Here is a 14,821-nt window from a genome sequence, read left to right as displayed (position 1 = left end):
GCTGCTCGTTCCTGATTTATTGCGTATCACCTCGCCTAGCCTGGCGCTGCACGTATTTCTAATGTTCAGCCCGTCCCTCGGTCTGACGATTATTTTGATGTCGTCTTTAGGTAGCCTGGCTATCTTGCTTACTCTTAAAATCTTGTTCACTATGCTCTTCCCGCCCCTGCGCGTCGGGCTTCTCGGGCGGGTGCCCTGCTTGTCTGCCTCTTCGGTAGCGTTCGTGCGGCCCTTTCTTTTGTGCACAACTTCGATCCATCCATCCGCGTCGCCGTCCTTGGCTCATCTTGTGGGATCATATCTTTCTTCTCTGGACTTGGTATTCGGGTTTTCGCCCATTTCTGCCTCGTCTACCTCCATTTCGGAGGTGCTTCCGATTCTCTGGTTTACAGTGCGACACCGTTTTCCGCTTTGCCGGGGCCGGTAAAGGTCCGCTAGTCTTAGTCGGCGTTAAGCTTAGCTGTGTTTCTCACTTCGAAAAATCTTAAAGAAAGTACGCTCACCCCGAGTCTCGGTGTCCCTCGGTTCGGGTCGATTTGCTCTATCCGATGGTGGCCGGTTTTCAGGTAGTTGTTGTGCCGAAGAATGTGCACCCGGTGCATGACGTGCAAAGACGTATACGCAAAGCGGTAGCAATCCTCGAGAAGCATGGCCGCTGTAGTTACCAACACAACACAAATCGCGGCGGACGGAGCTGGGGATCACGCGGCCGCCGACTGCGATGTCAAGGAGTTTCCGGCAACGTACAGAGAGGTGCTTGGCCACTATAGGAAATAACGAAGAAAATATCCACAACCCCACGGGCACCTAGACAGGTCCCAGGCGGTCGACGTGAGACGGTTGCAGACGGGCACTTTCACCAACTCCTACCACCTGCACCGCCTGTGGCCCGCGCTGCACCCGTCCCCCGGCTGCCCGTGGTGCGAGCACGAACAGGCCGATATGGCTTATGTGCTTTGGGAATGCCAACGCCATGAGGAAGAAGGACCAAGAGGAAGGGGGAAGACAGAAGCAGCAGGACCCTCTGAAGCGGGGCGCCTCAGTGAGAGATGGCAAGCCGCCCTCCTGAGCGAGGCACCCGAAGACCAGGAGTGGGCCGTCCAGCGGGCCAGGGCCGTTGCCGAGGATCTCGAAAGATTTTCCTCGGGCGATGGACCCCTGGCAGCCTAGCCCCCGACCACCAACATGAATAACCACTGGACAAATAAAGTTTATTCCTATCCTATCCTGTTGTTGCCTATCACGTGTGTGGCTCCTACCCATGAAGGGGGATTGGCCAAGAAATGTATTTGTCTTGTCCTATCTTGTATACTAAACAGTGGCATATACCTACTATGGGGGATTGGGCAAGAAGCAGGCGGTTTTCCGTATTCTTTGAAGTAAAGCAAAACGAAATTTGAATAGTAGAGGGTGGGACTATAGGACTATAACTTAGAAGAGTAATGAAAATATTAAGAATATTGATAAAATAAGTTAACGTAAAGAAATGAAATAATGATAATTTTAGAAATGCAGCAAGGTACTCTTTTTGTCTCTCTAATAAAGTTGTAAACTGCAAGAAAAGCATCCCTGTGGCTGGATCCCAGTGAAGTCGCCAGAAAAGAAAGAATGGTTAGCGAGGTTAGCGATATGCCAAGTTTGATAAATGAGTTTTCTAATAGTTTTCTTTGTCTTAGAAAACGGCGGCACGAGAGAAAGTAATGTTCGATAGCTTCAGGTTCACTGCAAAAAGAACACAGAGGGGACATTGTAAGACCAGAACTGTGTAAGTAAAAATTTAGAGGAGGTAAACGACATCTCAATTTTGTAAAAGAAACTTCCAATTGCCTTGAAGGACACCAGTTATTATTCCATGGGCTGCCAAGACGGTCGAATTCAGAAGACGACGTTAGCATGGATATTGCAGAATTTTGCTATATAGAGAAATTTCTGTACCTAGCCGCGGTGACCTAAGCTGATGTCGGCAAAACAGATATGATAGGTCCGTTGAGGGATGCTCGTGCGAGTGAATCAGCCATTTCGTTCAAGTGCAAGCCACGATGTCCCGGTAATCAAAGCAAACATACTTTCCGTGAGCACGGAGATACCACCAAACAAAATTTTCGTTGGATTCTTGAATTTAAAGATGCAGTAAGTATACAGATAGCACGTCGACAGATAGCAAGTCGTTCACAATACCAGCTAATGGGTCATTTTGGGGGAGTTTTCGTAATGATAATACAATCGCTAATAATTCTGCCTGAAATATGGGTGTGAAGTCGGGATGGCCAAGGGAGTAAGACCACTGAAGAGATTCAGAGAAGATGCCCACTCCTGCCTTCTCATTGCACACAGAAGCGTAAGTAGCTATTACATTGTCAGTGGTTAGCTGGTGTAGGTGGCCGTGTAAGATATTAATTAAATATCGCCTTGGTAATAGCTTAGCATGATTTGGAAATGTGTCCTTGAACTCAATTTCGAGGTCTGTTAAGGCATCACTTGAATGGCAAACTTGGCGTATGGACACACCCATTTTTTGTAACTGTGCTTGCACAAATATTATCTGACTGTGGAATCTCGACCACGATACTTGAAATAACTTAGACGATATTTGTCTACAAATACATATTGCATGCGTCTTTTTAAAATGTCATAAATCTTTAAAAATGTCTGATCCGTAAGCATGCGGAATCTGCAATCTAGGGTGGGTATATGAGCTTCCTGATATAAAACAGTGTTGGAAACAAATCTAGGTAGTCCGAGGCATGATCGTAGAGTTTCTCTTTCTAAAAGTATGAAAGATATAATTTTTTAGGCGGGGCCCCACCGGACAATATTTCGCAGCCGAATTCTAGTATGGGCCGAACATACCTATAAATCATCAGTAAGGCATCCCTGCGTAGTCCGGAACGACGGTGGCCGAGGCGGCGGAGCATAGCTACGGAACGTTTTGCCTTTGTTTTGATATGTTCAATGTGACTGCGCCAGGTGAGCTTGTCATCGTAAATAACACCAAGGTACTTCGTCAACTTGACGAATGATTTCCTTTCAGTATTGTAAAGATATATGCACCTGTGCAGTTAATGGGAATACTAATACCGCACTTTTGCTAATATTTAACGACATACATAACCCCTCTAGCCATGTATCCAGCATTCCGAATTAATTCTGCAAAGACTGTTGTAGTGAATCTACATTATTTGCGGCTGTAAAAAATGCGATACCGTCCACATAAACATAAACATGTACTTCCGGAGACAACAGAATTGTACTTAGCAAAATGTTAAATAATATAGGGGAAAGAACGGAACCCTGTGGTACACCTCTTGTCTGCTTGTGTTTAGACGTCGAAATACCGTGTTGGTTACAATAAAACTCTCTATCCCATATAAATTCATAGATCCAAGTGGTTATATATATCGGGAAATTCGTAGACTGAAGCTTATCGAATAGAATACAATGTTCTACAGAGTCATATGCTTTTGATACATCTAGCGTCACCAAAGCTACGTACTCTCGTTTGCGGCGAGCAAGTTTAATGCGGCTCTCTAAATCTACATGGGCGCACCATATGGAGTGGCCGGGACGGAATACAATCTGACAAGGACTGAGAAGGGTATTATCCTGCATAAAATTTGTTATACGGCCGTAAACAACCCTTTCTATTAATTTGACGACATTGGGAGTAAGAGAAATTGGTCTTATGTTGTCCAAGTCAAGTCAAGCAGATTTTTTCTTCAATAGTGAAATAATTTTAGCTACTCTCCACTCTCTTCGAACCTATGGATTTTTAAGAGATATTTATTTTATTTAGCAAGTCCTGAAGCGCATAATCAAACAAAACGTTTAGCATTCCTGTTGTATAGCCATCTGGACCAGGGGCTGACGCCGGTAACGAACTAATATTGCCTTCAAGCTCTGTCCTATTCTTTAGTCCTATCGGCAATTTGTGCTCGAAACGTCGCGCAAGTTCTTGAGCAATTTTCTCGTGATTCTGATAATTATTTTGTTGATAGAATGACAGAGTCGACATTCACGGGCGCTGGTATAAATTTACGAGATTTAAGAAATTTAAACGGGGCTTTTTTATTGCTAGACTTCGAAAGGTATCTATAGTGCTTGGAATCATAATCCTCCTTAGCTTTTGAGACTGTTCGTTTAAATGAAGTAGCTATATATGTATAAACAGCCCAATTAACAGGACATTGGTTGTGCAAAAGTTTTTTCCACGCAGCCTTTCTACTTCTAATATCTCGCTCGCAGTCAGAATTCCACCAGGGACGATATGATCCAACCTTAGTAGATTGCACAACAAATTTAGCTTTTTTTTATGATTGTTTTAGAATTGAGCATAGGCTCATTACTTTAATATCCCTCTAAATGAAATAAGATATAATAAATATGTTGCAGTGGAAAGTATGAAACGACAGTTCCACCGAATTACTGTTAAAGTTCCCATGGTGAATAAATCCGAGCAGCAGAGACTGCTCGGTCTAAACCGCTTTATTTTAAGAAATCCTTAGTCGGAATCTTTTTAACGTACTTTTTTGCCTTGGAGTTGGTCGGAGAGCTAAACTTTTTCTCTATCAGTGACCTTGTTCATTTAAGAGATCGAGGGTCCACATCTACATCTTGATTTTCCAACCCATCTGTGTCGGAGAGACCGATGTGGTCGACTTTCTCAGTAGTTGATGGCTTTGATGAATCCTTATTAGTGAATGGCTGCGCGGTCAATATTTCAATAGGTGAACTCCCTGGTAGACCCAACACCGGATCCTCAATATTGGCTTTATTAGTTGGTTGAAGCCACGGAGCTAGTTGTGAGGACATCACCTGAACAAGGGAATCGGTGAGATTTGTCACAATGCGCTCCATTGCTTTCTCCAACGCCTTTTCTACGGAGGCGACCATAGCGTCAGAGATTGAGTTTTCCATACACAGTGATTGACGGGCCGTTATGCCAGCATACCCTTGAGTCCTGCTCTGAATTTCTCCAATGGCCTCACGACGAGAGCATCGATGTCTATCAATTATTTCGAGGATTTGCACTTCTTTTGACCTTGCAGGGCAGTTAGGTTCATCTGCACGGTGGGAACCACAACAAAGGCAGTAAAACTCATTTCGGGAAGAACAGCCATTTTAATTATGGCCTTCTCCACAAATCCGGCATCGTGTATTGGACCCGCAACCTCTTATAGAGCGCCCAAACCACCAGACCTTTAGACACTCAAGGACACGAGGTGATAAAGGCTCAAATCGGTATATAAGTGTCCATGCCTTGATTTCCGATGGCCGGTTCATTCCAGCCAAGGTAGCGTTTAATGTTTCTGTGAGCATGCGCTTATTATTAACGACACGGCTGCAACGGTACACAGAAATCACGCCTGCCGCCGAAAACATTTCCAAAATATCCGCCGGACATGTACTTACGTCGACACCGCGGACTAGGCTTGTGGTACATGAAAGGTGATGAGGAATGAAACTGCTCACCGGATGTGTCGCAAAAACATTGCACTTCAGCAAATCTTGAACACAAGCCTGGTCTGACGAACAGCAAAGAATGTCCCCTGGGCCGAACTGTCGAACCTCGGTGATTTGTTGAAGATTGGCCGAGGCCATCCGGAGTTCGGTTTGAATTGCCTTGGGATTCTTCATGCGAATCACCCCGCCATCACTCGGAACCAAAGCCACAGGTACGCTGCTCGTCTCACTGCATAAGAAAAGCTCCACCGGCAAATCGGAGGTAGGAACAGAAGCCGACCAGGTGGAAGCCTCCTGGCCTGGCGATGAGAAGGACATTGCAGAGAAGTAGGAAATTACTCTGGCAAGTCAACAGATATTGAAACAAAGGTCTAAAACTATTAGGTAAAAGACAAAGATGAAAAGAAAACTGCCAGCTACTTGACTCGAACCAGTGTTCGGGAGCTTAGGCATGTTCTAACGAATCGCCTCTCCAGTTAGGAAACGATGGCGCTTTGGAGCGAGAACGCCTCGACGCATGGAACGCCGAGTACCGACAGCTGATCTTTGTACTCATTTCGCATGTATTTGACTCGATAATCCTGCGGAAACGTTCTTCTCCCTCTTCTAGACGAAAAACTGCGAGGCAGTGATGTAAGAGCTGTCACGCCGCGTAGCACGAGTGCGCGAGGGCACATGCGCGCGCGCTAGTTCCCTTTACGCAAAATACGCAAGAATTAGATTGCAGATAACATTTCATTAAGCGTTTCACAAAAGGTTCGCTTCACATAGATTCCAAAATGTGCGCTGCGTAATCTGCGTAATCTTTTGTTCAAAAGCCAGACATTAGTACTAGATTGGTACTAGATTGGACAGATTTAGAAATCTGTCCATTGGATCTGCATAATCTTTTGTTCGAAAACAAGGCATTGGTACTATAATCTTCATCATCACCACCATCATCATCACCCTATTTATGGCCACTGCAGGACTAAGGCCTCCCCTGCGATCTCCAATTACTCCTGTCCTGCGCCAACCGATTCCAACTTGCACCTGCAAATTTCCTCATTTCATCCCCCCACCTAGTTTTCTACCGTCCTCGACAGCGCTTCCCTTCTCTTGGCGGCGTCCAGACTTGCAACGCGGCAGAGTGTGTTACGAATCTCTGGATCCGGACAGGGCGCCACTGGTGACGGAACATTGTTACTATGAGCTAAAGAAAATCCGCGATGAAATAGGTGTAGTTGCGCAATGCAATTGAACTCGATTTCTAATTCTGCAGTGTAGCTTTTCATGGTATAGCAAGCCCGAATCTCGCATCCTGGCTGCCCATATCGTCATGTGACCAAATACACTCCGCGCCGCATGTAGTGAGTAACTTGAGAAGAAGAAGAAAAGTCGGCCACACAGACCGGGCCACATCCTCGTAAGTCCTGGGCGAAACCGCCTTCATGTTGCCGCTTCCGATTTCAGGCGTCCCGAAACCATCGGCGACGTCCGAAGGCAGCGCCAGGCGAGCTTTGTGTACCATTACCTCATCGCCTCCGAACCTCGGACATTCCATGGCCATAGACCGTTGCAGCTTCAGCGCGTGGCCGATGCCATGTTGAAATCGCTGAGCCGTTGACGCGGATCTTTTCTCATTTCGCGCAATGTCACGCTAACTCCATGCGAGCGGGCAGCACCAAACGACTCTTGCTGTTTGCATATTTGCCGAAGTACATTGACAGAGCTGTCAAATTGGAAAGCTTCGGTATTACCACTGAGGGTGGCTGCATCCAAAAGAGAGGAACTAACATTGCTTGTCGGGATTCATCTTCTCTATTGGCATTGTGTCATGTAGACTGTTATTTGCAGCGGTGCGACTTGAATTTCTCGGACCCCTTGCTAGTGCAACTGTGCCTGTAAAAGCTTCTTTATGGTTCGGAGATGGCCGGAAGGCCGTATATATATATATATATATATATATATATATATATATATATATATATATATATATATATATATATATATATATATATATATATATATATATATAGGGTACTCAGCCACTGTTTTTTTTTTCGTCTGCATACGCTATTATCCAGTAGGTGACACAGCAGATAATGTAGATCCTTTTAAGTAGCATTCATTCTCACTTTTCACTAATAAGCACTTTTGGTCTGTTTTGGTTATTTTGAATAAAAATAGTTAGCTGACGGCCGTAGACGGAATACGATTGCTAGCTGCATACTAAGACTGGACAATTAGATTTTACATTCAACTTATATTTGATCGCTATTATTTAGAGAGAGAACGCCACTATATTTAATGCAGCACGTGTCGCTTCTCGCTCTCATTGGGTTCTACGCATCTAAATCAACGCTACTGATTAGGATATTAATAAATTGAGCAAAAACGTGCTATTCATTGGATCAAAATCGCTTATGTTATAACCTATGCCAATGACATTATTTCAAAGGTAAATTATTTTCATTCTGTAAGTTAGAGTGACGAGGCACAATGGGGGCACCGCTATCGCCTTGCCATGGTAGATGACAAGGCACGCTTTACTGTCAACTGAGTTTAATAAGCAGAGACATTCTTTTTTGTGCCTATCATCCGAGTGACCCACTCGGTAGCACACCGTCATAATGAATACAGAATGCCACATAGCGAAGGTTTGGTGGCTTGATGTCCTTACGTTCACTGGTCTGGCGTCCGCAAAATGAGTCGAATGTTTGTTTTTTAAACACAGATTTTAAACAGTCACCAAATATTAAATATAAGAAGGTGCCGTCAAAAAATATGTTTTTAAAGAAGTGATCGTAAAAAATGATGCATTATTATTTTAAAATATTTTCACAGTGTACAGCGCCAGTCCAGTGTATATATGTTTCTTCTGTTCTTGTTTCATCGCGATCTTTCACGTCAGTATTATTTATGTATTTCTCCACGACTTGTTTCGCTTGTCACATTAATAACTGTGGTAACTTGTGTACATCATAGATCTGTTCTAGTTCTATATACGTTCATGTAACTGTCGCAGACAATATTCATCGAGTTATCACTGCCTAACAAGCGTATACGTGTGATGGTATAGAGGCCCTCGTCATGCCGATAATTCAGAGCTGTTCCCCTAGACGTATAAGTGAGGTCTGGCGCCCATGTAGAAGTCAATTAATGGATTGTGTACGAAAGGTACTGTGATTTCGACCGGCCGCGGACAAGCCGACGGATGGCAGGATTGCTCAGCTGCTCATAACGTTGGTCGGTTTTCGTGGAGGATCTGACTAGGGGGCGTTCTCCGCAGAGGATGGGCCGCATCGACCGGCTCACGAATGGCGTGGTTATCGGCACGGTGACCACGGCGGTGGTGATCATCCTGGTGATCTTCATCGCCACCGAAAGGCGCGTGTTCATCCAGCACCAATTATTTCCGCTGGCCGCGGGCGAGTCCGGGCCGCCGTCGCCGTCCGAGGACGTGTTGCCGCCGCAACCGTGGTCCCTGGTCGACCGCCAGGCCTACCTGAGCCACGACATTGTGGCGCCGTCCGCGGGGAAGGGCCACCACACGCGCCGCCTGCCCCGACACCTGGTGCCCGTCCACTACGCACTCGAGCTGCAGCCCCATTTGGAGGGAAAGCCCAAGCAGGTGGACACTTTCCGCGGACACGTCGACATACGCTTCAACTGCACGGAAGGTGCGCGCCTTTACTCTGTAGTGGCATCGTCAATCCGTACTTGTGACAAACGTGCATTTTCGCCAGATTCCTTTTGTTGTCTGTGAGCGCATAAACCGAACCCTGTCCTGACTTCTTGCTGCAATGCCGTAGTCGTGTAAACCTTAGGCACAGTGAAATACCATCGTGTTCTAGGAAGAAGTTGGTCTTCAGTTGGTCTTGACGTTAAACTCCGCCAATATTCAAGCTTCACATTTCCCGAAATTCACCTTCTGCGGAGTTGCTGACAAGGGCAAAATGATTAAAATTTTCGGGTTGTCTGGGTCGTCGCAGCTCGCACATTCTTCAATATGCATGCAGCTAGCCGGTGCTGCGAAAGTATGTCCCACTGTATGTCCCGTAAGAACTTTACGCAGGTCAATTGGTTGTCATTAGACGAGGCGGACGCTCAAGCCTAATCAAATCTCGCTAGTAGACCAGCTCTGTATACGCGTCAATGTATTTAAAAAGTCATAACACAGTCATAGCATGACTTAAGAAAACGGACTCTTCATGCTTTTATTAGCTGTAGTTTGAATTATGGTAAGCTTGAGTATATTTTAGAAAGCGAACGCGGAGCGGGAGATGAAAGTCGCGATCAGCGGGCGGCGGAGACCAATGAGCGCGGCTCCTTCAGGGACGTGCGTGCAGGAAACGGGTGTCACACGGACCCACCCTACCACTCGTTGCATACTCGTATCTGGTCTCAGCCGAATCGTTCGTTTCGTATTATTGTCTGCTCACGTCACCTCTCGCTCGCGCTTGTTTGGTTTGCTTGGTTTCGTCTCGTTCGCGCTTGTTTCGACTTTAATGGTTTGTGTTTGCTTTGTAATCTGGTTGTATGCGCAGCGCGGATTGTGTAGTACTTTCTGGAAGCCACGCGGCACCAGCGATTATACTGGAACCTTCGACGAGTCACGTATAAAAGCTGACGCGCTTAACCCGCAGATCAGATTTTATACGATTGCCGACTCTGCTACATGTCTCTCTGAAATTCATTGCCTCACTATATCGCGATATGAAAACACGTATACAGCTGCGCTCAAATTTCGCATTAGGGAGTATCGTAATCATCGGTGAGTTTTTTTACGCACACGTTCTCGCACGCGAAACGAGCGTTATAATGCTAGCCATCCATTGGTATTGCTTCTTTTGCATATTTGTCAGGACTATATAGGCACGCACTAATTATTCATGCCCTAAAAGATTTCGAAGAAATCTTATTGATGTGTTTTACCTACATCGCGCTATTGACGTCTGTTGACCCATCCATGCGTAAACGTCTGGAGCTACAGCATAGTCACTTGCTGGACGAGTTGACACTATACAGTCATAAAATGACACGTGAATTGACGTGAAATGACTCGTACAGAAGTACTTGCCCGTCCGTCGCGACGGAGATCCAGTGACCCAACTCCCGGACTACCGAGGCCCACCACGCCCCGAGCTCGACGAAGACTTCTCCATTGCCGAGGTCAGACAGGCCATCTTCGCGCTCAACCGCGTCTGCGCCGGGTCCAGACGGAGTTACCAACAGAATGCTGAGAAACCTCGAGGACATGTCGATCGTCTTTCTGACCGACAAAATCAACAAGTCCTGGAATAGCGGCGTTGTTCCTGCAGAATGGAAGATGGCCTGCACGGTGCTCATTCCCAAGCCCGGCAAGGCCCCAAACATCGAGAACCTCAGGCCGATTTCTCTAACGCAAGGTCATGGAGCGCGTCGTCCTCAACAGGGTCAACGGGTACCTCGAAGACAACGAGGTTTACACGTACAACATGATCGGCTTCCACGCCGGACTCTCGACGCAGGATGCAATGAAGCTAATAAAGCATCAGAGTGTGGATGGCCGTTCCAGGGACGTCAAGGCTTTGCTCGGTCTGGACCTCGAGAAAGCTTTCGACAACGTGCTCCACAGCTTCATCGTAAAGACCATTTTAGACCTGGGCCTCGGTTCCAGATTCCATAGCTACGTCAGATCTTTCCTAACGGACAGGAAGGCCAAGCTTCGCATGGGGGACTTCCGCTCCAACGATGTGCCCCTCGGAGGGCGGGGCACTCCTCAGGGCGCCGTCATCTCACCCACACTGTTTAACATCTGTATGATTGGTCTTTCCGAGAGGTTGGCACGCGTAGAGGGTGTCAAGCACACCATATACGCCGACGACATCACCTTATGGTGCTCCGGTGGCTGCGAGGGCAGAGTCGAAGAATCCATGCAGGAGGCGATCGACGTGATCGAGGAGTATCTCCGCCCCACCGGACTTCGATGCTCCCCCGCCAAGTCGGAGCTTCGGCTTTACAGAAGAGAGAAGGGAGGCAGACCCAAATATTGGAAGCCAGTCTCCAAAAGCAGCATCAGTCTTCGCACTTGTGACGGGGGGGTGATACCCAGGGTCGACGTTATTCGGGTCCTGGGCATGTTTGTCGAATTCAACGGCGGTAACGGAACGGCTCTCCACAAGATCATCGCAAAAACGGACAACGCTTTACGCCTCGTTCGCAGAATAGCAAACCGGCACCGAGGAATGAAGGAAAACAATCTCCTCAGGCTTATCAATGCCTTCGTACTATGTCACTTTACGTACACAATTTCTATGCACAACTGGCTCAGAGCGGAGCGAGACAAGCTCAACGCTCTCATCCGCAAAGTGGTCAAGAGGGCTCTCGGGCTACCCATCAGGACCCATACCGAGGATCTCCTCAAGCTGGGGGTGCATAACACTGCCGAGGAGATTGCTGAAGCCCAAGAACGCGCGCAACTCACTCGCCTGAGCACCAGAGCGGCAGGTAAACACATCCTCGAAGAGCTGGGTTACCAACCTGCGGGATTCCCGATGGTCAGTACTCCTATCCTTAGGTGCATTCGAGACAAGTTCGAAGTGGCCCCTGCGCCCCGAAACGTCTATCCTGTCCATAACGAGGGTAGACGCAAGGCCAGAGCAGCAGCCATCCTCAAACAGATTAAGCAACGAGACATTAGAGCAAGCTTCGTCGACGCCGCGGAGTACAGCGATGGGAAGACCTTTGCCATCGTTGTGGTCGACTCCAGCGGCAAGATTTACAATAGTGCCTCCATTCGCACTTCAGACCCCGGAGTCGCCGAGCAAGCCGCCATCGCCCTCGCCCTGCTAGACGGTCGTGGCTCCGAGATATATAGCGATTCCAAAACGGCAGTTAGGGCTTTTCAGAAGGGTTGCACCGCCAAGCAAGCTGCTCGTCTTCTTAGCAGCTCAAGTCGATATGCTCTCATGCATCATTCAATCCACTGGTTTCCCGCTCACGTAGGGTCGGTCGAGGGTGCTCCCCCGAACCTCGATGAGTCTGCTCACGAGGGTGCGCGTGACCTCACCGACCGCGCTTCCTTTGCAAGAAGCACCGACTCCCCTCCTCCCTACGGCCACAGGGACGCTCCCGCTACTCACAACGAGATTATTAAATTCTTATACATGTCTAGAAGGGTCTTTCCACCCCCTCACCCCAAGTTGAATAGGGCGCAAGCCGTTTCGCTTAGGCTTCTGCAGACCAGCAAGTATCCGTGTCTGTCCGTTCTCCACGAGGTTAACCGGACGTGTATCGCGACGACGCCTGCCCCTCCTGCGGGCAGACCTCCACTCTAGCGCACATGCTCTGAGAGTGCGGGTCGACATACCCCAAGTTCATCAAGGAGGAGTGGGACTCGCTTCTGCGTAGCCCCGCTCTAGAAAAGCAAATCCTGACTGCCCGGCGTGCCCGCGACCGGGCCGGTAGGCTACACCTGCCGGTCCCGACGCGGGACTAGCCCGGTGCGCGACGAGTTCGCGTCCTCGCCGGACCTGTAGTAAATTTTCTTCACTCACTCACTCAAATGACACGTGAACAAGTCAAAATAAATAAGAAAGAACCTGTGAGCTTCCCATAATTCACTGTTTCTGACGTCAGCACGATTAAAACTTGTGTACACTCCATTTTGAAAGGTAGAACATCTTCACTAACGAGGTGACTGAGCGATGGCGCATGTTACTCTCATTCAATGCCGAACAATGAGGTTACACCCCTCATATTTTGCGTTCGTGCTTTGACTTTTGCCGACAATACGCATCCCAGACTTAACCAGCGCCACAGGGAATGCAATGTTCGTAACAACGGAGGCCTGGTGTGTGTGTCAATTTACAGTTTTCTTCTAGCACGGTCTTATGGGTACGCTGCAGCTGCAAACAAAGACTACAACACCCGCGAAACCACTTTGTTAAGTTTTGTAATCATAGAAGAAAGAAGAAAGTGCACCTGTGAAGAAGGCTCTGCCTCGGTTAACCCTGGGAGGAAAACTACACTTGATCACAGCGTCCTGTGTAGGAGAATCTACATAAACAGGCAATATTGTAGTTAGGACTAATTTCGCTGCACAAGTTAATACCTAATTTCATAGAACCGCTTCTGTGTCGGCTAAATGGCCGCGACAATGTTGCAGAAAAGTCTCGCATCGAAATCAGATTCATTTGAAAGCACTTCCATATACCTCAGGAAATCAACTCCGCAAAATAGACGCGTAGAAAGAACATAGTAAAACATAGCAAAGAACATAAATGCGACAGGACAGGAGTGTCCTATCTGTTCTTTGTCCGCATCTATGTTGCGCCGTTGATTTTCTGAAGTCAGAATCACCAACTTCAAACTGTGAATCTGCTTTAACTGTTTCATGGAACAAGTATCAAGGTTGTACTGATCATAAATCATTCATCTAACGCCGCTAACGCAGGAACACTGTCTACAGCCGCGCTCGAGCGCTACCTAGCGTTCCAGGGCGGCCATGCACCGAGAAATGAGGTACCTTGCTGACAAACCAACCGACACAGAATCGCGACTGTCTCTCATGCGGAGGCATTTAGGGGCTAAGGTTGAGAGCGAATAGGAGTACATCGCAATATATACAGTGCTGGAACCACACACGCACAAGACGAACAAGGGAGCAGACATACACAATGGTGTGTTGTGTCTTTCCTGCCATGCATATTGTGCGTGTTCCCCCGCTGTAATTGATTACGCCCCACAACTTCAACTTTCTGGAAACATTTCGCTACCGGTAGCAGCTAAACAAAAGGCTTACTTGCAGAACGCTACAATGGAGCGTCGCGTTGCGCTTACATCGCATGACAGTGTTGTCACGGTCACTGGCGTATACTCTGATGGATCCGTGCGGCATAGTTGCTTGCACACGTCTGGGATATTTTAGTAATACCCACCTCGCCCTCCCCTACATGCTTTCATCAAGGAAAAGCCTTTCTTTTCTTTTGCGGACATTTAATACGGAAGTACAGAAGATGACAGGACGGAGTGCTACTAATAACCATTCAGTTGTTAGTACAACCATACGCACAGCAGCATACAGTCCGAGGCGACGCCTTCTATCCTTCCTGATGAATTATGCATGCGCAAAAGAATGCTGCTCCCTTGATGAAGTAAGGCTTCACCAACCAGCCCATGCTGATAATATGTCGTAGCATTCAACCTAACAAGTACGCCTCAGTCAAAACATTACTTAACTTCATCATACCTTGCTGGTGAAGCAGCGCACTGACACGGACACAGTGAAGACACACAAGAAAAGACGACACTCGCTGCACTCGCAACTATTTTATTTCAGAACACATACTTCATATTTATATACATGCGCACCCTCAGGCGTCAAAGATGATCAAGG

General features: G+C 47.3%; 1 protein-coding gene across 1 annotated transcript in view; it reads left to right on the top strand.

Annotated features, from left to right (window-relative positions):
- Positions 1–8,734: 8,734 nt before the first annotated feature.
- Positions 8,735–14,821, top strand: part of LOC140218916 (glutamyl aminopeptidase-like) — a 28,163-nt gene continuing 22,076 nt past the window's right edge. Inside the window, exon 1 of the mRNA XM_072288609.1 lies at positions 8,735–9,122. Within this exon, the coding sequence (XP_072144710.1) occupies positions 8,735–9,122 (388 nt within the window). The remainder of the gene's footprint in view (positions 9,123–14,821) is intronic.

Source organism: Dermacentor andersoni, chromosome 6 (assembly GCF_023375885.2).
Source record: "Dermacentor andersoni chromosome 6, qqDerAnde1_hic_scaffold, whole genome shotgun sequence".
In the NCBI taxonomy this organism is placed as follows: Eukaryota; Metazoa; Arthropoda; class Arachnida; order Ixodida; family Ixodidae; genus Dermacentor; species Dermacentor andersoni.
Note: the sequence above shows the minus strand (reverse complement) of the source record. Positions and strands in the feature narration are given on the sequence as shown.